Below are 27,000 nucleotides of genomic sequence, written 5' to 3' on the forward strand. Positions count from 1 at the left end.
CTGTTTAAAACAATAGATTGTAGACCCAAATGCAGATACAAAGGAAGCTGAAGCTTCAAATTTGGTGTCATCTGCAAATTTTAAAACAGTACTTCCAATTCCAGAGTCCAGATCATTCATATAAATTGTGAAAAACAGTGGTAACAGCTTCAATCCCCGTAGAATGCCTGTTGGTACACTGAGTAGCTATATTTAACCCCTAATCTCTCCTCTTCGTTTTGAAGCCAGTTTGTTAACCATTCTGCCATTACTCGCATGACTCGCATGCTCTGATCACAGTTGTGTGTTCACTAAGAGCAAAACGAGGCTATTGATGTGTCTTCTGCTCATGTGTTTTTCTCCATTGCTTGAATATCTGACTATAAGGGGAAAATTGTGTTTTGCCAGGGTGTTGGCGCAAAAACTCGAAAACAGTGTTCGAAGTGTCCAGAAAGGTTTGCCTGCTTTGCATTATTTGGGAAGTTTGGAAAGGAGGTGAGAATAATCTCAAATGCTGTTGAATATTTTTAACCTGGAAAATAAATGTTGAATACAAATTTACCACTGATAATTGAAAAATATTTTCCACTGAAAGTAATCTAAATTAGTGAATGATGCAGCAAAGTGGGAATTTTATCCTTAAAAATGCTAAATGATTAGACAATTTGAGTTAAGCACTTTCAAATTAAGAGCATACTGTATTTGCATTAATACAGCTAGGAAAATGACAGTGAAAAATGGAGCATAAATTATTAGTAGCTCTGTGTTCAGCTCTTTTCTGGCTGAGTTGTTAACTCATTTGACCCTGTACAACTGTGTTGTAAGTAAAGCAGAGGTTTCCCTCTTTAAAATTTTCCTTAAAATTTAAAGTACCCAATTCTTTTTTTTATTCCAATTAAAGGGCAATTTATTGTGGCCAATCCACCTACCCTACACATCTTTGGGTTATGGATAAAATAAATGAAAAAAATAAAAATCTTTGGGTTATGGGCGTGAGACCCGCGCAAACACAGGGAGAATGTACAAACTCCCCACAGACAGTGAACCGGGGTCGGGACCGAACCCGGTTCTTTGGCGCCATGAGTCAGCAGTGCTAACCACTGCGTCACCATGCTGCCCTAGCAGAAGTTTGCCTCTTTCAGCAATTTCATGCTATTTGGTACAGATTGTAAGTTGCCTGTTCAAAACAATAGATTGCAGACCCAAATGCTATTTTATTTTTCATGTTGTACATCCTTAAAGCAAGATTGCCTGACCCGCCAGCAACAACATTTTGAGGGTTATTAGCATTTGGCACAATTAAGTCATCCACCAAGTGATGGAAAGATGGATTTGTCAGGTGGCACGTTGGTGAGCACTGCTCCCTCGCAGTACCAGGGACCGGGGTTCAATTCCGGCCATGGGTGACTCTGTGTGGAGTTTGCAATTTCTCCCCGTGACGGCATGGTTTCCTCCGGGTGCACCGGTTTCCTCCCACAGTCCAAAGATGTGCAGGTTAGGTGGGGTTACGGGGATAGGGCCGGGGAGTAGTGCACACTCGATGGGTCGAATGGCCTTGTGCATTGTAGCAACTATAGCAAATCTCTGAATTGCTTATAAAATAAGGAAATTCCACATACCCTTGTTTGGTAGCTACATTTCTTGTCTTCCAGGAATTATACTTTTGACCTTTTTGTTTAAGAAACATGGGAAATTCTTGCATTACTTGAGTCTGGCTTTATTGGATTTCCCCAAATGTTATGAGTGATATTCAATATGTTTCTTTCAATGTTGGGCAAAGTTGGTTAAAACTCAAAACACTGACTGGGAATGTAACTAAATAAGAACAAGTGGAATGCTAGTTGATTGCTAGTATATTCAGACCAAGTTTGTCATCTTGATACGTTTTATGAAAATATTTTGTATCTCTGTAAACCTTTCCGAGCAGTTTGGGGCAGTGGTTAGCACTGCTGCATCATGCTGCTGTCCCAGGTTCGATCCCGGCTCTGGGTCACTGTCCGTGTGGAGTTTGCACATTCTCACCGAGTTTGAGTCAGTTTCGCCCCCATAACCCAAAAGATGTGCAGGGTAGGTGGATTGGCCATGCTAAATTGTCCCTTAATTGGAAAAAATAAACTGGGTGCTCTAAATTTATTTTAAAAAAACTTTCCTAACGGTTAAAGTTTTTATATTTTTAACTTGATAGAATGCTTAAGGATTAATTGCATAATGGGCCCAGATTTTCCGGTCAGGGGGCAGCTAATGCTGACTGATTTAATCTGCCCACATACCATTTCATGCTGGAGCCATTGCACCATCTGATGCTGGCTCCAGCAGGGATGCAGGACAAGTGGAATCAGAAGGCCGATTGCTGAGTGTAATTCTAGCGCAGCCATTCCCCCTTTCTCATCATGAACTGTAGATGCACCTCTTAAGGTCTCTCTTCAGTTTGTTCACTTACTTTGTTTTAAATGGAGCCGTCAACTTCTGAAACTGCACAGCCTTACCTACTGACAGTGTTCACCAATGGGGGTGGGGGAAGGTGAACATTTCCAGGTGAGGGTGGTATTGGGGCAGTGAGCATTGCTGTCGGGGTAGGGGGTGGTGGGAACACACCACACGCATTGCGACCATGATAAAAAGAAGAGTTGTGGTTTCACGTGAGCTTGGAGTCCAGAATCAAAGGTCCAGTGGCACCTTCCTTAGGCTGATTGTTCCAGGGTGATGCGTATTTCCAGAAGTGAGGACTCCCACAAAGGGAGTAGGCATGTAGAGATATGTTAGTTTTGAAGGCACAATGTTTCAGTCTTTCACAGTGTAGATGAAGGACAGATTTATTTCCACTGTTACCTGCTCGATTGTATAATTGGTAGACCGAAACCGGCTGCTGGCCAGGGGTCCTGCTTCCTTTACTGAGGTCAAACAGTGACTGAGTTCAGTTCCACTTGGCAATATTCCAGGTTTTATCGCCTGGGGAGTTCATGTGACCTCCTGGGTCACTTCTCCTGGGTGTTGGACGAAGGATGTATTTCATACGTCTCGAATCTTGAGGCATTTAGTAGGAGTCAGGGTTCCTTTAATCCCAGCATCTCCGATGGCCAGAATTATTCTTTCAGGATCTCAAGAGACTTTGTTTAGTTCCAGGAAGGGGATTTAGCAGCTTTTTAAAAAAAAAAAAAAGAGATAACATGTCTCTGATGTTTGTCTGAAGGTTAATGCTGAATGATGCAAGGAGGAAGGTGGTAAATGATGCCGAAGGGGTGAACATTGACAAAAGGGTTGTGAACATTGTCAGGAGAGAGGTGAATGTTGCTGGGTGGGGGTGGTGAGCTATCAACAATGTTATGGGCTGCCCTTGTGCTTTGACACAGCAGTTGAGATGTACTGTTTTTTTTATGTGTGTGAAACCCGAAGTCTCGCCACGCCTACACGGTTATGGCCATCTGTCGTTGGAATCACTGAGCAATCCGGGCAAGTTTAAACTGGCAATTGCAAGTTTAAACTTCCCATGTAAGTACTGCAGATTTGAATGTTGGGACTTCCCCAGAACCCCGATGCACAACAGCGATGATGCAAGTTAAGTTGGAGGTCTCTGAAGATTTGGACCATGATTTAGATCTTGCACTTTGTCATGTTATTTATTATAGGTAGCGATCAGAATGAAACAGTACAAGGATGAGTTACTGGCTTCGTGCCTGACGTTTGTGCTCTCTCTACCGCATGACATAATTGCACTCGATATCAAGACTTTTATTCCGGCGTTGCAGGTTGGTATAGAAACCAAGTTAAATCTTGTTTTGAAATAATACTTTCCAGACCAATCTCGGCTTTAGTTTATATTATGGAGTTGGCTTTTGGCTGTTTAAAATAAAATGCCCTGCAGCTGTTCTAAAAATTTTTTTAATAAAAATCTGTTGATGAGGCTTGGTTTTCAATATTTCATTTTGATCAATGTCTGTTTCTATTTCTGTAATGTATCTACATGTTTCTGCATGGATTGGGGGGTTGTGGGATTGCTGGCCGTAGCCAACATCGGATGGGAGAAAGTGTCTTATTACTGGGAAGGATGACTGAGGGTCTGGAAGGCATTTCTTGCTCCGTCTTTTGTTTAATTAATTTTTACAGATTTGTGCTTCGCTGGCTTGGCGAGCATTTGTTGCACATCCCTAATTGCCCTTGAGGTGATGGGGGGAGTGGGGGGGGGGGCTGCAGCCTTGAACTGTTGTAGTCCATGTGGTGTAGGTACATGGAAAGTGCAGGGATATGTGATTCAGTGGTTGATGTGCAAGTTAGATGGATTGGCCATGCAAAAATTCCCCCTTGGTGTCTAAAGATGTGCAAATTAGGTGTTATGCCAATCGGGCGGGTGCTCTTTTAGAGGGTTGGTGCAGACTCGATGGGCTGAATGGCCTCCTTCTGCACTTGGGATTTTATGGACTGTAACAGAGCTGACACAGCCACGCTGGGATGAATTTACTATAAAGTCAAATTACTTTGTGATTACTTTCTCTCCAAAATCAGACTGCATTTAAACTTGGCCTCAGCCATATCCCACTTGCTGATGTTGGATTGGATGCTCTGGAGCATTGGTCAATTCATATATCCAAGCATGCAATTGAGCCTTATTACAAAGACATTTTACCACATCTGGATGGCTACTTGAAAACCGCTTCAAGTAAGAGTCTTCAATTTCTCTTCGTTGTTAGCACCCTATTCAGTTAACAGTTTTCTTTTCATCTATTAAATAAAATTGTTCAGTGGGAATGTAAAAGACCTGGATGAAGGGCTGTGTGTGAGAATGTTACAAAATGTTCAGACTTTTTCACTCCACACTTGGGTGTACATTATTGTGATGACTCATTTTATGGAAGTAGAGCTGTTGGATTATACCCTGATCCATTGGTTGAAATGTATGGTAATAACCAGACTTCTCAAACAAATGACCGTCAGACAGCTGGAGAATTTATAATCGATGCTCAGCAAAGTCCTCTTATTCAGAAGCCTAAATGATGTGCTAAGACTCTATGTGAAGCACACTTCAAAAGAGAAATAGAAAATCACAAATAGCTGACATTCAGAAATTAGCTAAATTAGCTAAAATCCAGAAATCGCAATTAGCTGACATCCATGTTTGGCATTTAGAAGCTTGCCGATTTAACCAAGGAGGGAGTTAAAGAATTTCAGAACACCAGGATTCTGAGAGAAAATGTGACATGTGAAGTGAGAGTTTTGGAAACGTGAAACCAATATTCAAAGATTATGTAAAATGCCATTTAATGGTACAGTGCAGTTCAAAGGGCACATTACCAAAATTCAACCTGGACTAATTCCCAGCTGTACTTGCGAATGTTAAATTTAAATTAATTTTGTCAAGCTATCTAAAAATATATTTTGGGACATCGGGACTTCCGATTTGTTTTCCAGTCAGTGTACTTTTGCAGTGAAGTCGCATGTGTAACATAGGAAACAAGGCAGCCAATTTATGCACAGAAAGCTCACCCAAACAGGAATTTAAGACATAACCAAGTAATCAGTTTTTTTTAGTGTTAATTGCAGGATGTATATTGGCCTGGAGACCAGGAGAACTCCCCATCTCTTCTTTGAATAGTGCATTGAGATCTTTTGAGTCAACCAGACAGGATAAATGTTTCACATCTCACCTGAAAGATAGACTTTCAACAATGCAGTCCTTAGAATGTCAGCTTGGATTGTTTGCCCAAATCTTTGAGCGTGGTTTCAATCCTCTGACTTAGAGGCATAAGTGCTACCAGATGAACCACAGCTCGCACCTGCATTTTCTATATCCTCAAAGACATCAACTGATGTGAAGAAATGGCTGGACTTGGCTGTGTTTTAGAATTTGGCAACCATGCATTATCATTTTTCTAAACATCAAGTATTTTTATTATGGAAACTTCATTTTAAAAAAATTACTTCAAATTAGATGAGATTGAAAACAATTGGGAAATGATGAGCATCAATACTTCAAGTAAAGGAGGAAACAAAGTTCTTGTACGTCGCCTGAAAAATGCAAGGGATCTCTCTATGGTATGTGACTATCATTTGAAATGATGTCTCCTTAGCATGTGCCTACAATATATTATTGAATGATGCAAATTTGCTTTTAAATACAAGTTTTATTTTTCATGAAACAGAACGAAGAGTCCCCTGCTGCAGCTGTGAGGAGTAGAGTCGTGCGGTTACTTGGGTCTCTTGGGGGGCAGATCAATCGCAGCCTGGTTGCAGGTGGGTGTAACGACAGTTGGAATTATGTCAGTAGATTGAAAACAGTATACATACAAATGAAGAGGACACTCAGTAAAGCACATACCTCTGCCACGCTGTGTTGACTCAATGGTATTGCAATTTTGCAGCTCTTCTGTGAGGCGTTTTCCTGCTTGGTTGACGTTTTGTAACTGTAAAGCAGAAAAAATATATTCTATTATAGGTTTGCATCTCGCTGAGGAAGCTTCAGACCAATCCACATCCAGCAACCTGATGTGAAATCTCTAACCGCTACAAATTGTCCCAGTGCGCCTCCAACAATGCACAACATTCTAAATAAAACAACCAAAACATTCTAAAAGAAAAATGTCAATTCATCCTATCTCTCAATATTAACAGGGATCTGGATTCGGATCTGCATCTTTGTCAAAAAATACTCCGTTCCTCCTTGGGTCATACTCTATCTGTATACCAAGTGTCACTGAAATGCATCTATTAGACTTAAGCAATATTATTTACAGGCAAAGAATCTAACGGGGGAAAAAAACATTGGTGGAGGTTAAAAAGAGGTGGAAATTTAAAGCTGTCAGACATTGTGTACTTGTTCTTTTTTTAAATTTAAAAAAAATATATAAATTTAGAGTACCCAATTCATTTTTTTCCAATGGCCAATTTAGCATGGCCAATCCACCTAGCTTGCACATCTTTTGGGTTGTGGGGGGAAACCCACGCAAACATGGGGAGAATATGCAAACTCCACATGGACAGTGACCCAGAGCTGAGATTGAACCTGGGACCTCGGCGCCGTGAGGTAGTGCTAACTCACTGCACCACAGTGTTGCCCTATTGTGCACTTGTTCTAGGTTTAATCTACACGTTGCCACTTTACCAAATCATTACAAAATTTAAACCCAATGTATCATGGGCGACATGGTGGCATAGTGGTTAGCACTGCTGCCTCTCAGCTCCAGGTCCCCAGATTCAATTTCAGCCTCTGGTGACTGTCTGTGTGGAGTTTGCACTTTCTCCCCGTGTCTGTGTGGGTTTCCTCCGGGTGTTCCGGTTTCCTCCCACAGTCCAAATATGTGCAGGTTAGGTGGATTGGCCATGATAAATTGGCCCTTCGTGTCCAAAAGGTGAGGTTGGATTACTGGGTTATGGGAATATCTTTCCAAGAGCCAGTGCAGACTCAATGGTCCGAATGGCCTCCTTCTGCACTGTAGATTCTATGATCTATTAGTTAGACCATAAGAACATAAGAACTAGGAGCAGGAGTAGGCCATCTGGCCCCTCGAGCCTGCTCCACCATTCAATGAGATCATGGCTGATCTTTTGTGGACTCAGCTCCACTTTCCGGCCCGAACACCATAACCCTTAATCCCTTTATTCTTCAAAAAACTATCTATCTTTATCTTAAAAATATTTAATGAAGGAACCTCTACTCCTTCACTGGGCAAGGAATTCCATAGATTCACAACCCTTTGGGTGAAGACGTTCCTCCTAAACTCAGTCCTAAATCTACTTCCCCTTATTTTGAGGCTATTCCCCCTAGTTCTGTTTTCACCCACCAGTGGAAACAACCTGCCCGCATCTATCCTATCTATTCCCTTCATCATCTTGTATGTTTCTATAAGATCCCCCCTCATCCTTCTAAATTCCAACGAGTACAGTCCCAGTCTACTCAACCTCTCCTCGTAATCCAACCCCTTCAGCTCTGGGATTAACCTAGTGAATCTCCTCTGCGCACCCTCCAGTGCCAGTACGTCCTTTCTCAAGTGAGGAGACCAAAACTGAACACAATACTCCAGGTGTGGCCTCACTAACACCTTATACAATTGCAGCATAACCTCCCTAGTCTTAAACTCCATCCCTCTAGCAATGAAGGACAACATTCCATCTGCCTTCTTAATCATCTGTTGCACCTGTAAACCAACTTTTTGCGACTCATGCACTGGCACACCCAGGTCTCTCTGCACAGCAGCATGTTTTAATATTTTATCATTTAAATAATCCCTTTTGCTGTTATTCCTACCAAAATGGATAACCTCACATTTGTCAACATTGTATTCCATCTGCCAGACCCTAGCCCATTCACTTAACCTATCCAAATCCCTCTGCAGACTTCCAGTATCCTCTGCACTTTTTGCTTTACCACTTATCTTAGTGTCGTCTTCAAACTTGGACACATTGCCCTTGGCCCCCAACTCCAAATCACCTATGTAAGTTCTCCAGCTTAATATTCACATTTAGTGAAATGTTAGTGATATGAAGAAACACATTAGAACTCCGTTCCCTGGCCGATCCAGATTGGTCTTTTGTATTTGAAAAATGAAAATTATGATTTACAAGAGAGAGCTGAATGCAATTGGTGAAACAGATTAATGAATAAAAATAGCGTAACTGCTCATTCTAAGTAAGTTTTTTTGATTCACTTATGTAGCCCATGCACTTTAATTGTGGGACCTCCTTATGTAGGATGGTCTTATGTGGGATGGTCTACATCTGAACCATAGTCGGGTTAACATCCTTGCGGTTGGGTTTGCGAGTGCTGCTGGGAGAAGTTTAAACTAATTAGCAGGGGAAAGAGGACACCGACTGTTAGCAGAATAGGGACACCGCATAATATAATAAAGCTATTGAGTCAGATGGAGTACAGCTGTATCAAGTTTCAAGGGAGTAAGGCAAGGCTGGATGGCCTTTACTTTAAAGCCAGAAGCATTACAGGTAAAGCGGATGAGTTAAGGACGAGGGTTGACAGGTGGAATTGTGACATTGTTGCCATCACAGAGACCTGGTTGAGGGAGCTCAACATTCCGGGATATAGAATCTTCAGGTGAGATGGGGGAGGGAGGGGGTAAAAGAGGAGGAGGCATTACATTGTTAGTTAAGGTGTCAGTTACTGCAGTGAGGAGAGATGATATCTTGGAGGGGACATTGAATAAAGCTTTGTGGGGTCGAGCTTTGGAATAAAAAAGGGGGCAGCCACATTGCTAGGTGTTTATTATAGATCCCCAGATATTGGCAAATTGAGGAGCAATGCGCATAGGTGTGCAAAAATAATAACAATAGGTTTGTTCAGTAATTTCAACTTTAACAACATTAATTGGGAAAGTCATAATGTTGAGGGCTTAAATGGAGTGGATTTCTTAAAATGTATACAGGAGAACGTTTTGGGTCAATATAATAGAAGGTTCAACAAGGGATGGTGCAGTGCTGGACCTAATTCTGGGGAATAAAGCCGGACAGGTGGTTGGTGGGGAGAATGCTTTTTAAAATATTTTTTTATTCTCCTTTTTCACATTTTATCCCAAATTTACACCCAACAATAAACAAAAATCCGTAACGAATGTAATGTCAATCCCCATATCAATAACAACGATCCCATCCTCCCACCAAAGTGCCAAACATTAGCCCGCATGTTAACATAAACAAATGACAAAGAGGACTCCGGAATCACCCATAGTAACCATTAACACATACAGTCCCTCTCCCCCCAACCCTCCCAGCCCCCAACCCCGCTAATGTTCGATGTGATCCAATTCTCGAAAGTGCATAATGGATAATGCCCATGAATTGTAGAATCCCTCCATCCTTCCCCTCAGTTCAAATTTGACCTTCTCAAGCGTCAAGAATTCTAGCAGGTCCCCCTGCCATGCCAGGGCACAGGGTGGAGAGGTTGATCTCCACCCTAACAGGATCCACCTTCGGGCAATCTACGAGGCGAAGACTACAACATCTGCCACCACGCCTGTTTCCAACCCCGGCTGGTCCGACACCCCAGATATGGCCTCCTGAGGGCCCGGGTCGTGCCTCTTCTACCCCCCTCAATGAGCTGGCTCATCCTCGTCCTTGTAAGGTGCGCTCTATAAACCACCTTCAGCTGTATCAACCCAACCTTGCACACGAGGTGGAGGTGTTCACCCTCCGCAGCATCTCACACCAGAACCCCTCCTCCATACCCTCGCCCAACTCTTCCTCCGACTTTGCCTTGATCCCTTCTAACGGTGCCTTTTCCTCCAAAATAGCCCTGTAAACAGCCAATACTATTCTCTTTTCCAGTACCCCTGTTGTCAGCACCTCCTCCAGCAATGTGGAAGTCTGCTCTACTGGGAAGCTCTGTATCTCCTTTCTGGCAAAGTCTCAAACCTGCATGTATCTAAATATTTCCCCTTGCTCCAACCCATACTTCGCTCCCAGCTCCTTCAATCCTGCAAAATGACCCCAAGAAACAAATCTTTGTGTCCTAATTCCCTTCTCCTCCCATCTCTGAAAATTTCCATCCCACTTCCCTGGCTCAAGTGGGGGAACGTTTTGGTGATAGAGAGCACAACATATGATTTAAGGTTGTTCTGGACAAAGAAACCGACAAATTGCAAAAAAAAAAGTTTAGGATTGTGGGAGAGCGGAGTTTAGTCAAATAAGGCAGGATTTTGCCAAGGTAAACTGGGAACAGCTACTTGTGGCAAAAGAGCAGGGGGGGGTTCAAAAAGGAAATGGGGAGGGTACAGGCCCAACATGTTCCCTCTAGGGTGAAAGGAAGGAGTAACAAGCCCAGAGAACCATGAATGACCAGAGATATTCAGGATACAATGAGAAGGAAAAGAGGGACTTTTAACAGGTACAAGGGGAACAAATCCATGGAGGCATTAGTGGAGAACAGATAGTGCAGGGTGAAGCTTAAGAAAGCAATTAGGAGAGCAAAGAGGGGATATGAAAAAGCTCTGGCTGGTAAAAGTAGGGAACATCCCAAGATATTCTATATGTGCACCAATGGGAAGACGATAACCAGGGACAGAGTAGAGCCCATTAGGGACCCAGGGGGCAATCTGTGGGTGGAGCCAGAGGTCATTGGTAGCCATACTTCACATCCGTCTTCACCCTCGAGAGTGAGGATGTCGGTGTGGAACCTGTGGAGAGAGAAGGTGAGGTTCTTGAGCAAATTGACATAGGGAGTGTCAAGGTATTAGAGATGTAGGCAGCCTTAAAAGTGGACAAATCTTCAGGTCTGGATGAATTATGTCCCAGGTTACTGTGGGAAGTTAGGCAGGAGATTGCAGGTGCTCTGACACAAATTTTTAATTATTCTCTGGTCACGGGAGAGGTGTCAGAGGACTGGATAACAGCTTATGTGGCTCCACTATTTAAGAAGGGTTGTAGAGATAAGCCAGAGAACTACAGACCAGTGAGTCTCATGGCAGTGATGGGGAAAGTACTGGAAAAACGTCTGCAGGAGAGAATCGACCTTCACTTGGAGAGGCAAGGTTTGACCAGGGATAGCCAGCATGGCTTTATCAGAGGGACGTCATGCCAACCAAATTTGATTGAATTTTTTGAGGAGGTGACCAGGTGTGTCGATGAGGGTAGCGTAGTTGGTAATGGATTTCAGCAAAGCCTTTGATAAGGTCCCACATGGGAGACAGATAAAGAAAGCAAATACACATGGGATACAGCATAATTTGATAAGGTGGATTCAAAATTGGACTAGTTGTAGGAGTCAGAGGGTGATGACAGAAGGCTGTTTTAATTACTAGAAACCAGTGACCAGTGGTGTACCGCAAGAAGCATGACGTTAGTCTTACTTAGGTGGTAGGCAAAGTAATGGAAAGGGTACTGAAGGATAGGATTTCTGAACATCTGGAAAGACACTGCCTGTTTAGGGATAGTCAGCATGGATTTCTGAGGGGTAGGTCTTGCCTTACAAGTCTTATTGAATTCTTTGAGGAGGTGACCAAGCATGTGGATGAAGGTAAAGCAGTGGATGTAGTGTACATGGATTTTAGTAAGGCATTTGATAAGGTTCCCCATGGTAGGCTTATGCAGAAAGTAAGGAGGCATGGGATAGTGGGAAATTTGGCCAGTTGGGTAACGAACTGGTTAACCGATAGAAGTCAGAATGTGGTGGTGGATGGCAAATATTCAGCCTGGATCCCAGTTACCAGTGGTGTACCGCAGGGATCAGTTCTGGGTCCTCTGCTGTTTGTGATTTTCATTAATGACTTGGATGAGGGAGTTGAAGGGTGGGTCAGTAAATTTGCAGACGATACGAAGATTGGTGGAGTTGTGGATAGTAAGGAGGGCTGTTGTCGGCTGCAAAGAGACATAGATAGGATGCAGAGCTGGGCTGAGAAGTGGCAGATGGAGTTTAACCCTGAAAAGTGTGAGGTTGTCCATTTTGGAAGGACAAATATGAATGTGGAATACAGGGTTAACGGTAGAGTTCTTGGCAATGTGGAGGAGCAGAGAGATCTTGGGGTCTATGTTCATACATCTTTGAAAGTTGCCACTCAAGTGGATAGAGCTGTGAAGAAGGCCTATGGTGTGCTCGCGTTCATTAACAGAGGGATTGAATTTAAGAGCCATGAGGTGATGATGCAGCTGTACAAAACTTTGGTAAGGCCACATTTGGAGTACGGTGTACAGTTTTGGTCGCCTCATTTTAGGAAGGATGTGGAAGCTTTGGAAAAGGTGCAAAGAAGATTTACCAGGATGTTGCCTGGAATGGAGAGGAAAGGTTGAGGGTGCTAGGCCTTTTCTCATTAGAACGGAGAAGGATGAGGGGCGACTTGATAGAGGTTTATAAGATGATCAGGGGAATAGATAGAGTAGACAGTCAGAGACTTTTTCCCCGGGTGGAACAAACCATTACAAGGGGACATAAATTTAAGGTGAAAGGTGGAAGATATAGGAGGGATATCAGAGGTAGGTTCTTTACCCAGAGAGTAGTGGGGGCATGGAATGCACTGCCTGTGGAAGTAGTTGAGTCGGAAACATTAGGGACCTTCAAGCAGCTATTGGATAGGTACATGGATTACGGTAAAATGATATAGTGTAGATTAATTTGTTCTCAAGGGCAGCACGGTAGCATTGTGGATAGCACAATTGCTTCACAGCTCCAGGGTCCCAGGTTCGATTCCGGCTTGGGTCACTGTCTGTGCGGAGTCTGCACGTCCTCCCCGTGTCTGCGTGGGTTTCCTCCGGGTGCTCCGGTTTCCTCCCACAGTCCAAAGATGTGCGGGTTAGGTGAATTGGCCAATGATAAATTGCCCTTAATGTCCAAATTGCCCTTGGTGTTGGGTGGAGGTGTTGAGTTTGGGTGGGGTGCTCTTTCCAAGAACCGGTACAGACTCAGGGGGCCGAATGGCCTCCTTCTGCACTGTAAATTCAATGATAATCTATGATTAATCTAGGACAAAGGCTCGGCACAACATCGTGGGCCGAAGGGCCTGTTCTGTGCTGTATTTTCTATGTTCTATGATCTGTGCTCGGTCCCCAATTATTTGTCATTTACATAAATGACACAGATGAGAATGTGGGGACAGGATCTGTAAATTTGCAAATGAAACAAAGATTGGTCAGCTGGTTCACAGTGAGGTTGAGTGTCTTGGGGTACATGAAGATAGAGATGGGATGGTCAAATGGGCAGATAAGTGGCAGATGTAATTTAACCCTGAAAAGTGTGAGGTGATACACTTTGGAAGGAGTAATCTGATGAGGAAGTATTCGCTGAATGACATTACACGAGGAATTTGAGGAACAAAGGTGTGTTAGTGCATAGATCTCTGAAAGCAGGTGGGCAGGTTATTAGGGTGGGGAAAAAGGCACATGGGCCACTTTCCTTTATCAATCGAGGTATCGATTACAAAAGCAGGGAGGTCATGATGGAGCTGTATAGAACTTTGGTTAGGCCACCGGAGTACTGTGTGCAGTTCTGGTCACCACATTATCGGAAGGATGTGATTGCACTGGAGGTGGTGCAGAGGAGATTCGTCAGGTTGGTGCCTGGGATGGAACATTTAAGTTATGAAGAGAGGTTGGATAGACTTGGGTTGTTTTCGTTGGAGTAGAGAAGACTGTGGGGTGACCTGATTGAGGTGAACAAGAATGGGGCATTGACCGGGTGGATTGGGAGCAGCTGTTCCCCTTTGAAGGGTCAGTCACAAAGGGACATGGGTTCAAGGTGAGGGGCAGGAGGTAAACGTTTTTACCCAGAGGGTCGTGGTGGTCTGGATTACGCTGCCTGGGAGGGTGGTAGAGGAGGGCTGCCTCACATCCTTTTAAAAGTACCTGAATGAGCATTTGACACGTTCTAACATTAGGTAGGTAGGTCAGTTGTATCTTTCTCTCCCCCGCCCCCTTCCAACATGAATTTGTTGGATCAACTTGTTTTATCCATGTTGTAATTACTATATAGTTTTGTGAAACATTAACAAAATAGATTCTGCTGTTGTAAAACATGAAATTCTTTAGAAGTCAGAGAAACTTTAGAGCTAGCTGATAGTATGTAGCTTCTTTGCAAGAGACTGTCGTTAAATTGTATTTTGAAATGCATTATTCTCCATATTCGTTCAGAAATAACTAACTCAAAAAATACAGTATTGCATAAAGATGTCAGGAAATACTTATGCATTCCCATTTGAATCATACAGCTGCGACTTCTGAGGAAATGATGAAGAAATGTGTTGCATGGGTGGCAGAGAGGCCACTAAGTTTTGCGGTACCATTTACAGACATGAAACCTGTCATATACTTGGATTCATTTCTACCCCACATCTCTGAACTTGCGCTTTCTGCCAATGATCGACAGACAAAGGCAAGCCAACGTACTCTTCATCACATTTTATGTTCTGTTCCTGGTCAGGTGCAATATCCCTACTGTAGGGTAGCTTAATGTGTCAGAATGCATTCTGCCCCCATAGCTCTTCTACTAATATATCCTCTACATGAATAATGTAGCAGTTCTCAATAATTGTTATGTTGCCCAGTAATTATTTGCATTTTGTCCAGCCTATGAATACTGCATTTATTTACCATTTATAGTTAGATTTTTTCTTTTGGATTTTATTCATATCTGTTTTATGAATTTCTTTCTAACCTTTGGGGTCGAATAAGCTCATTTCTGACTCGTAACTGAAAATGAGGCATTGTGAGCACATTGAAAGTGTGTTGTCACAAACAAGGGATTGGATTCTGTGCACTTCATAGTTACAGCTCTCTTGCCAGTTTTTTTACGTGGCAAATACATTTTAAAACATTTCTCCATATTTTTAACATGCTAAAATTAAAAAATATATATATATTAAATCCTGCCAGGTAGCGGCTTGTGAACTGCTGCACAGTGTGGTAACTTATATGCTAGGAAAAGGATCCCAGATCTCAGAGGGACACCAGGAAACAATGTACAAGCTGAACAAACACATGTTTCCAGTCTTGCTCCGCCTTGGTTGTGACGTGGATAAGGTAAGAAAGCTATGGCCGTATGTGCAAGAGTACGTTTATTTATTTTTATTCTGTCCTGGGATGTGAGGGTCTCTGGTTAGACCAGCATTTGTTGCCCATCCCTAATTGCCTTTGAGAAGGTGGTGGTGAGCCACCTTCCTGAACTGCTGCAGTCCCTGTGGTGTAGATAAATCCACAGTGCAGTTAGGAAGGGAGTTCCAGGATTTAGATCCAGTAACAGTGAAGGAACAGTGATATAGTTCCATGTCAGTATGGTGCGTGGCTTGGAGGAGAACCTGAAGATGCTGGTGTTCTCATGTGTCTGCTGCCCTTGTCCTTTAAGGTGGCAGAAGTCACGGGTTTGCAAAGTACTGTCAAGGAGCCTTGGTAACTTGCTGCAGTGCATCCTGTAGTTGGTATACACACTTACCATTGTGTTTGATGTTGGAGGGAGTGGATGTTTAGGTGGTTGGGGTGTCAATCAAGCGGGCTGCTTTGTCCTGGATGGTGTCAAGCTTCTTAAGTGCTGTTGGAGCTGCACTCATCCAGGCAAGTGGAAAGTATTTGATCACTTGTGCCTTGTAGATGGTGGACAGGCTTTGGAGAGTCGGGAGGTGAGTTACTCGCCACAAACCTTTGTGGCTCTGACCTGCTCTTGGAGCCACAGTATTTATGTGACTGGTCCAGTTCAGTTTCTGTTCAATGGTAACCCCCCAGGATTTTGAAAGGGGGGGGGTCAGTGATTTAAAAAAAATAAAAATAAAAAAATAAAAAAAAATTAATGAATACCAAATACACTCAGAAGCACTCCATGTCTATATGCAGCAAGATCTGACACCATTCAGCTTCAGGCTGATAAGTGGCAAATAATACTCACGCCACAAAACAGGCAATGATCATCTCCAACAAGAGAGAATCTCCTCTTGACATTCAATGGCATTCCTGTCACTGAAATCTCACCCAGAGACTGTGAATAAGTATGTTTCATTCATATGCTTAAAGCTTCCCTTCAGGGGTATGGGAAAACTTCACAATTTTTTGTGCTCTGAAAATATGTAAACGTTAATTCCCTTTGGTTAACAAGCTGGAGAGATTCCATGAGGATACAACTTAAACACATTCTACAGAGAAGAGTGTGATCCTTTTCCTTCTATAGTTCCTTGTATGTTAAACATACCCTGAGTAGGATACGCTAATGTGATTGTTTAGGACAGGTCCACACCACAGCAGTTGAACCTCAATATCGTGACTTGTTTTTGTGTTATTTTTTAATTAAATATAGGTAACCAATCAGTTGTTTGAACCGCTTGTTATGCAGCTTATCCATTGGTTCACTAACAACAAGAAATTTGAAAGTCGGGATACTGTGGCGCTGCTGGAAGCTATTCTGGTAACAATTATTCACTTATGCTCTTTGCGTTTGAATACTCAAAATAAACTTTCATTCCCTGTAAACAGAGTGATTGTAAACATCTGTCTAAAGCCACATGAGACTGAAAGTTTTTTTGTTTATAAAAGCAAGACAACCAACATCTATGTAAACCACAAAGTTCAAAGAAATGACAACTGGAAATGAACCAGGAAACTCAGTAATGTTGGATAAATAACAATTTCAGATATTTATTTGAAGTTTCTCTCATTTACAATTTTCCTTTATGGCTTTCTGTACTTAACTATTCCTGGTGCTAGCTACTAAACGTTTATTTCCTAAAGATTGGAGGTATTGACATAAATATCCAAATTAATTTATTACTTTTTAAAATTCTGGCAAATAATTTCCTTATTCAAGTGTCCAAAGATATTTAACGAGTGAATGTATATCCAGAAGAGCAGGAAAGGTAACAGAATTGAACAATTCATTTTTAAAGTTGTTTGTTGTCAATGATGAATCACAGTCGGCAAAGATGATCTTGATGCTGACGAATTTTTAAATTTTATTTATAAATTTAAAGTTTCCAATTTGTTTTCCAATTGAGGGGCAATTTAACGTGGCCAATCCACTTACCATCTTTGGGTTGCGGAGGTGAGACCCACGCACACAGAGGGAGAATGTGCAAACTCCACACTGATGATGCTCCCGAGTTTGAGGCAAACAACTAATCTAGTAGTTCAACTTGATGTACACCTCACCCACTGAATGGAGAATTGGGTGTTCCATTTACTGGGCAGTGCTTTGTGTACTGATACAGATTGCAACGTAGGAGGCATGTGTTGATTTTCTTCTGAAAGCAAATATCTAATTTTGTTAGGATGGCATTGTGGATCCAGTGGACAGTACTTTGAGAGATTTCTGCGGGAACTGTGTTCAAGAGTTCCTCAAGTGGTCTATAAAGCAGACAACTCCAGAGCAGCAGCAGAAGAGCCCAGTAAATACAAAATCACTCTTCAAGCGATTGTATAGTCTTGCCCTCCATCCCAATACTTTCAAACGACTGGGGGCAGCCCTTGCCTTTAACAGCTTGTACAGAGAATTCAGGTAGGCTTCTTAACATGCATTTTTATAATTTAGGTAATTTCATAGATGGAACAACATAAAATCCTGAACAATGTATTGAACCTTGAAGCAGAGTTGAACATTTTGTGTTCCACAAGGTAACTGCATATGTGGGTTTTCTGTGAACTTCACTTTTTGTAAGTATTCTTTAAAATTAAATTGTTTGGAGTGTGTATCAACCTATTTTTAGCTGTAGATTCTAAACTTTCATTACTTTTTTTAAATTGTAGAGTTATTAACCTTTCACTATTTAAAAAAAAATGTTTGTAAGAAATTGTTCATTTAATCTGAAAAGTTAATTTGAAGTGTGAAATGCAAATTCCAACGTGGCTCATGTATCATGAGTGCTCTAATCACTGAAGTGTGAGGTGCTACATTTTGGTAGAAGGGACAGAGAAAGGCAATATAGATTTAATGGAGCCAGTCTAAAGAGTGGGTGAGACCTGGGTGTGCAAGTGTATCGATCTTTGAAGGTGGCAGGACATATTGAGGAAGTGGCTAACAAAGCATATAGTGTCTTGGGCTTCAATTGGCATTGAGTACAAAAGCAGGGAATTTAGAATGATCCATATAAAGCTCCGGTAAGGCCCCAGCTATCGGGTGGAATTTACCGGCTGTTCATGCCGGTGGGATATTCCAGTCCCACCAATGGCGCATGGGCTTCCCGGCGACAAGGAGTGCAGTCAACGGGAAATCCCATTGACGACGGCAGGACCAGAAAATCCCACTGGCGGGCTGTCTCCGCTGCCGAAAAATACGACGTGGTTGCTCGGTAAATCCCGCCCATAGTATTGCATTCATTTCTGGTCCTCTCACTTTAGGAAAGCTGTGAAGATGTTTCAGAAGGTGTAGAGGAGATAGAAATTAGTAGTCAGATGGAAAACCTGGGTTGATTGGGAAGAGCCAATATAGATTTAAAAAAAAAAAATGTTTTTATTCTCCATTTTCATATTTTCCTTCACAATTTACACCCCACCCACAAACAGTAAACGGTAACAAATACAAAATCAATCCCCTTAACAATACCAACGATCCCATCCTCCCACCACCCCAAACAACGGCCCACCTGTCAATATATGCATCCCATAAAACAAACCCTCCCACGGTGGAAACAAAAAACAAAAGAGAAAAAGAAAAAGGAGTCCGGGACCGCGCATGGTCTCCATTGACCTATAGAGTCCACTCTTTCCCCCACCCCCCCACACTCAATGCCATCTAACCTCTGAAAGAGTACCGTACATGATGCCCAAGAGTTGTACCCCCCCTCCCCAGTCTCCAACTCCTCCCGTCCACTGCCTCTTGTACAACCCCCCCCCCCCCCCCCCCCCCCCCCCCCCCCCCCTCGCCCCCAACTTTCCACCCCGGCTAGACCACTCGGACCCTGTTCTGCCAGGCTCCGATGGCCGCAGCCCCTCCCCCCACCTCACTCCCGTTCACTGGCCGGTTTAAACCGGCCAGCGTGGAGGCCCCTGCCTGGGTCCCTTTCCCCTTTGCCCGGCCCTAGGAAAGCCCAGAAATCCCCTTTTTAGCACACAATCCCCGCATATCCACCTACACCCCAAAGAGCCCTCATTTCGAGTGAAAGTCCCATCACTTCCCTTGTCCAAATATATACAACATTGGCTCCTTTAGCCCATACACCCGCACGCAGTGAAACAAAAAAAAGAAGAAAATACAGTCAGTCATGAGGTCACATCGGCACATGGCCATTTCTCAATTTGTCAGTTCTGCCACAGTCCTTCTGCCTTCGCAAACTCCTCCGCTGCTTCCGCCGTTCCAAAATAAAAGTCCCTGGGCTTGTAAGTCTCCCTGAGCTTCGCTGGATATACAATGCCGCACTGCACCTTGCTAATGTGCAGTGCCCTCTTCACCCGGTTGAAGGCAGCCCGCCTCCTCGCCAGTTCCACTGTAAAGTCCTGGTATACACTTATACCAGCTCTAACCCAGTGCACCGCCCGCTTCTGCTTGGCCCAGCTCAGGACTTTCTCCTTCACACTGTACCTACGGAAGCACAGAGTAGCACTACCTTTGGCGGCTCACTCGCCATTGGTACAGGCCTCCACGACCGATGAGCCCGATCCAGTTCATATCGGGAGGGATCCTCCCCCTCCCCCAATAGTTTCACCAGCATCGCGGCAAAATACTCAATCGACCTCAGTCCTTCAACTCCTTCGGGCAGCCCCACAATCCTCAAATTTTGTCGCCTGGATCTGTTTTCCAGGTCTTCCATTTTTCCTTGCAGATCCTTGTTAATGTCCATCACCTTTCGCATCTCCTTCCCCCATCGAGGCAAGTTGATCACCATGCTGCAATAATGTCTCCTCCACTTCCTTCAGCGCCTCCCCTTGCTCTCGCACCTCCGCCACTGCGCTCGCCACCGCCATCATCACAGGGGAAATCGCCTCCTCCACCAGTGCACTCAAAACCTCTCATCTCCTTCCTCATTGTCTCCACGTATCTTGTAATCTGCCTTTCGAATTCCGCAGCCATCACCCTAGTTATTTCTTCAGCCGTAAGCAATGCAGCCTCCCCTGGTGCTCCAGCCTCCATTTTCCTTGGTGATCCCGCGGTGACTTTTCCACTCCCCGACGGACCTTCAGCTGTTTTCTTTACGGATGATTTTTTGCTTACCCTCGACATTTTTTCTTCACTGTGCCTTCACTGTTTCTTCCTGCTTTTGCCGCGTCCGTGGACCCTGGAACCGGGCTTAGCCCCGAAAATGCTATTCCCGAACGGGAGCCCTCCATTGTGAGGCCGCCTCCCACCCGCCGTCACCGGAAGTCACCAATATAGATATCTAACGGGGAAATTGTGTTTTATTAACTTGCTGCAGCTTTTTTAGGAGGTAACGGAAAAGGTCTAGGATGATAATGCTGTTGATGTGGTGTACATGGACTTTCAGAAGGCATTCGACACAGTGGCACACAACAGACTTGTGAGAAAGTTATAGCTCATGGAATAAAAGGGACAGTAATGATGTGGACACAAAATTGGCTGAATAATGGGAAGCAGAGAGTAATGGTCAATGGATATTTTTTAGGCTGGAGGAAGACTTGTGTTGGTCTTCCCCAGGGACGCTTGAATTTCCTGATATGTATTCATGATCTAGATCTTGGTGTGCTGGACACAATTTAGAGTTTGCGGATGAAACACAACTTGGGAAATATTGTCAACTATGAAGAGGACAGTATAGAACTTCAAAAGGACATAGCTAAGTTGGTGGAGTGGGCAGATAGGTGGCAGATGAAATTCAATGCAGAAAAGTGTGGGGTAATGCACTTTGTTATGGAGAACATGGAGAGACATTACAAAATATGGAATAACATTCTTAAAAGGATGCAGAACAAAGGAAAGTACAGCACAGGACCAGCCCTTTACCCCTCCAAGCCTGTGCCAATCATGATACCCTAACTAAAAACAATTTTTCTGCCCTTACTTGATCCGTATCCCTCTATTTCCTTCCTATTCATGTACCCATCCAGAAGCCTCTAAAATGTTGCTAATGCGCCTGCTTCCACTACATCCTCTGGCAGCGCGTTCCAGGCACCCACCACTCTGTGAAAAACTTACCCTGCACATCTCTCGCAAACCTTCCCCCTCACCTTGAACCTGTGCCCCCTTGTAATTGAAACTTCCACCCTTGGAAAAAGTATCTGACTATCCACCCTGTCTATGCCCCTCATAATTTTATAGACCGCGATCAGGTCTCCCCATAGCCTCCGTCTTTCCAGTGAAAAGAATCCTAGTTTATTCAACGTCTCCTTACAGACAATACAGGTTAATCCCAGAGTTGAGGGGGTTGGATTATGAGGAGAGGTTGAGTAGACTGGGACTGTACTCTGATTTTAGAAGGATGCGGGGGGGATCTTATAGAAACATATAAAATTATGAAGGGAATAGATAGGATAGATAAGGGCAGTTGTTTCCACTGGCAGGTGAAAGAAGAATAGCCTCAAAATAAGGGGAAGTAGATTTAAGACCGATCTTAGGAGGAACTTCTTCACCCAAAGGGTTGTGAATCTATGGAATTCCTTGCCCAGTGAAGCAGCTGATGCTCCTTCAGTAAATGTTTTAAAGATGGATAGTTTTTTGAAGAATAAAGGAATAAAGGGTTATGGTGTTCGGGCGGGAAAGTAGATCTGAATCCACAAAATATCAGCCATGATCTCATTGAATGGCGCAGCAGGCTTGAAGGGCCAGATGGCCTACTCCTGCTCCTAGTTCTTATGTTCTTATATCCTCAAGTCCAGGCAACATCCTGGTGCACCTTCTTTGCACTCTCTCCAAAGCTTCCACGTCCTTCTGGTAATGTGGTGACCAGAATTGCACGCAATACTCCAAACGCAGCCTAACTAAGGTTTTATACAGCTGCAACATGATTTCTCAATTCCTGTACTTAATGCCCCGGCTGATGAAGGCAAGCATGCCAGATGCCTACTTATGGGGGACACAGTAGCACAGTGGCTACCACTGTTGCTTCACAGCACCAGTGACCTGGGTTCAGTTCCCACTTTGGTAATTGTCTGTGCGGAGTCTGCACGTTCTACCCGTGTCTATGTAGGTTTCCTCCGGGCGCTCTAGTTTCCTTCCACAAGTCCCGAAAGACGTGCTGTTAGGTAATTTGGACATTCTGAATTCTCCCTCTGTGTACCCGAACAGACGCCAGAGTGTGGTGACTCGGGGATTTTCACAGTAACTTCATTGCCGTGTTAATGTAAGCCTACTTGTGACACTAGTGAAGATTATTATTATAATCACCATGGCCCCAACACTCAACTCACTCACCCCATCCCCAACACTCACTCACCCCATCCCCAACACTTACTCCCACTCCATCCTCACTCACTCACTCACTCCCACTCCATCCTCTCTCACACTCACTCCAACCTCACTCACTCACTCATCACTCACCCCATCCCCAACACTCACTCTCTCACTCACTCACGCACCCCATTCCTAACACACTCATTCCCACCCCATACTCACTCACTCTCCAACCTCACTCACTCACCCCATCCCCAACACTCACTCAATCAACTCACTGTCCACACACTCACTCACTGTCCACACACTCACTCACTGTCCACACACTCACTCACTGTCCACACACTCACTCACTGTCCACACACTCACTCACTGTCCACACACTCACTCACTGTCCACACACTCACTCACTGTCCACACACTCACTCACTGTCCACACACTCACTCACTGTCCACACACTCACTCACTCACTGTCCACACACTCACTCACTCACTGTCCACACACTCACTCACTGTCCACACACTCACTCACTGTCCACACACTCACTCACACTGTCCACACACTCACTCACACTGTCCACACACTCACTCACACTGTCCACACACTCACTCACTGTCCACACACTCACTCACTGTCCACACACTCACTCACTGTCCACACACTCACTCACACTGTCCACACACTCACTCACTGTCCACACACTCACTCACTGTCCACACACTCACTCACACTGTCCACACACTCACTCACTGTCCACACACTCACTCACACTGTCCACACACTCACTCACACTGTCCACACACTCACTCACTGTCCACACACTCACTCACACTGTCCACACACTCACTCACTGTCCCCACACTCACTCACTCACTGTCCACACACTCACTCACTGTCCACACACTCACTCACTGTCCACACACTCACTCACTGTCCACACACTCACTCACTCACTGTCCACACACTCACTCACTGTCCACACACTCACTCACTGTCCACACACTCACTCACACTGTCCACACACTCACTCACTGTCCACACACTCACTCACTGTCCACACACTCACTCACACTGTCCACACACTCACTCACTGTCCACACACTCACTCACTGTCCACACACTCACTCACACTGTCCACACACTCACTCACACTGTCCACACACTCACTCTGTCCACACACTCACACTGTCCACACACTCACTCACTGTCCACACACTCACTCACTGTCCACACACTCACTCACTGTCCACACACTCACTCACTGTCCACACACTCACTCACACTGTCCACACACTCACTCACACTGTCCACACACTCACTCACTGTCCACACACTCACTCACTGTCCACACACTCACTCACTGTCCACACACTCACTCACACTGTCCACACACTCACTCACTGTCCACACACTCACTCACACTGTCCACACACTCACTCACACTGTCCACACACTCACTCACACTGTCCACACACTCACTCACTGTCCACACACTCACTCACTGTCCACACACTCACTCACTGTCCACACACTCACTCACTGTCCACACACTCACTCACACTGTCCACACACTCACTCACACTGTCCACACACTCACTCACTGTCCACACACTCACTCACTGTCCACACACTCACTCACTGTCCACACACTCACTCACTGTCCACACACTCACTCACTGTCCACACACTCACTCACTGTCCACACACTCACTCACACTGTCCACACACTCACTCACACTGTCCACACACTCACTCACTGTCCACACACTCACTCACTGTCCACACACTCACTCACTGTCCACACACTCACTCACACTGTCCACACACTCACTCACTGTCCACACACTCACTCACTGTCCACACACTCACTCACTGTCCACACACTCACTCACACTGTCCACACACTCACTCACTGTCCACACACTCACTCACACTGTCCACACACTCACTCACACTGTCCACACACTCACTCACACTGTCCACACACTCACTCACACTGTCCACACACTCACTCACACTGTCCACACACTCACTCACTGTCCACACACTCACTCACTGTCCACACACTCACTCACACTGTCCACACACTCACTCACTGTCCACACACTCACTCACACTGTCCACACACTCACTCACTGTCCACACACTCACTCACACTGTCCACACACTCACTCACACTGTCCACACACTCACTCACTGTCCACACACTCACTCACACTGTCCACACACTCACTCACTGTCCACACACTCACTCACACTGTCCACACACTCACTCACTGTCCACACACTCACTCACTGTCCACACACTCACTCACTGTCCACACACTCACTCACACTGTCCACACACTCACTCACACTGTCCACACACTCACTCACTGTCCACACACTCACTCACACTGTCCACACACTCACTCACTGTCCCCACACTCACTCACTCACTGTCCACACACTCACTCACTGTCCACACACTCACTCACTGTCCACACACTCACTCACTGTCCACACACTCACTCACACTGTCCACACACTCACTCACTGTCCACACACTCACTCACTGTCCACACACTCACTCACTGTCCACACACTCACTCACACTGTCCACACACTCACTCACACTGTCCACACACTCACTCACTGTCCACACACTCACTCACTGTCCACACACTCACTCACTGTCCACACACTCACTCACACTGTCCACACACTCACTCACTGTCCACACACTCACTCACTCACTGTCCACACACTCACTCACACTGTCCCCACACTCACTCACTGTCCACACACTCACTCACTCACTGTCCACACACTCACTCACTGTCCACACACTCACTCACTCACTGTCCACACACTCACTCACTCACTGTCCACACACTCACTCACACTGTCCACACACTCACTCACACTGTCCACACACTCACTCACTGTCCACACACTCACTCACTGTCCACACACTCACTCACTGTCCACACACTCACTCACTGTCCACACACTCACTCACTGTCCACACACTCACTCACTGTCCACACACTCACTCACACTGTCCACACACTCACTCACTGTCCACACACTCACTCACTGTCCACACACTCACTCACACTGTCCACACACTCACTCACTGTCCACACACTCACTCACACTGTCCACACACTCACTCACACTGTCCACACACTCACTCACTGTCCACACACTCACTCACTGTCCACACACTCACTCACACTGTCCACACACTCACTCACTGTCCACACACTCACTCACTGTCCACACACTCACTCACTGTCCACACACTCACTCACACTGTCCACACACTCACTCACTGTCCCCACACTCACTCACTCACTGTCCACACACTCACTCACTGTCCACACACTCACTCACTCACTGTCCACACACTCACTCACTGTCCACACACTCACTCACTGTCCACACACTCACTCACACTGTCCACACACTCACTCACACTGTCCACACACTCACTCACTGTCCACACACTCACTCACTGTCCACACACTCACTCACTGTCCACACACTCACTCACACTGTCCACACACTCACTCACTGTCCACACACTCACTCACTGTCCACACACTCACTCACTGTCCACACACTCACTCACTCACTGTCCACTCACTCACTCACTGTCCACACACTCACTCACTGTCCACACACTCACTCACTGTCCACACACTCACTCACACTGTCCACACACTCACTCACTCACTGTCCACACACTCACTCACTGTCCACACACTCACTCACTCACTGTCCACACACTCACTCACTCACTGTCCACTCACTCACTCACTGTCCACACACTCACTCACTGTCCACACACTCACTCACTGTCCACACACTCACTCACTGTCCACACACTCACTCACTCACTGTCCACACACTCACTCACTCACTGTCCACTCACTCACTCACTGTCCACACACTCACTCACTGTCCACACACTCACTCACTGTCCACACACTCACTCACTGTCCACACACTCACTCACACTGTCCACACACTCACTCACTGTCCACACACTCACTCACTGTCCACACACTCACTCACACTGTCCACACACTCACTCACTCACTGTCCACACACTCACTCACTGTCCACACACTCACTCACTCACTGTCCACACACTCACTCACTCACTGTCCACTCACTCACTCACTGTCCACACACTCACTCACTGTCCACACACTCACTCACTCACTGTCCACACACTCACTCACTCACTGTCCACACACTCACTCACTGTCCACACACTCACTCACTCACTGTCCACACACTCACTCACTCACTGTCCACTCACTCACTCACTGTCCACACACTCACTCACAC

At 45.0% G+C, this 27,000-nt stretch overlaps 1 protein-coding gene across 5 annotated transcripts in view; it reads left to right on the forward strand.

Moving 5' to 3' along the window:
• Positions 1-27,000, forward strand: part of prkdc (protein kinase, DNA-activated, catalytic subunit) — a 344,146-nt gene that overhangs the window by 42,381 nt on the left and 274,765 nt on the right. For all 5 annotated transcript variants that reach the window (XM_072467802.1, XM_072467803.1, XM_072467800.1 and 2 more), the window contains 9 exons: positions 388-474; positions 3,606-3,725; positions 4,480-4,633; positions 5,903-6,006; positions 6,114-6,204; positions 14,610-14,773; positions 15,274-15,420; positions 16,682-16,789; positions 17,649-17,875. In XM_072467802.1, the coding sequence (XP_072323903.1) occupies positions 388-474; positions 3,606-3,725; positions 4,480-4,633; positions 5,903-6,006; positions 6,114-6,204; positions 14,610-14,773; positions 15,274-15,420; positions 16,682-16,789; positions 17,649-17,875 (1,202 nt within the window). The remainder of the gene's footprint in view (positions 1-387; positions 475-3,605; positions 3,726-4,479; positions 4,634-5,902; positions 6,007-6,113; positions 6,205-14,609; positions 14,774-15,273; positions 15,421-16,681; positions 16,790-17,648; positions 17,876-27,000) is intronic.

This window comes from Scyliorhinus torazame, chromosome 11 (assembly GCF_047496885.1).
Source record: "Scyliorhinus torazame isolate Kashiwa2021f chromosome 11, sScyTor2.1, whole genome shotgun sequence".
NCBI lineage: Eukaryota > Metazoa > Chordata > Chondrichthyes > Carcharhiniformes > Scyliorhinidae > Scyliorhinus > Scyliorhinus torazame.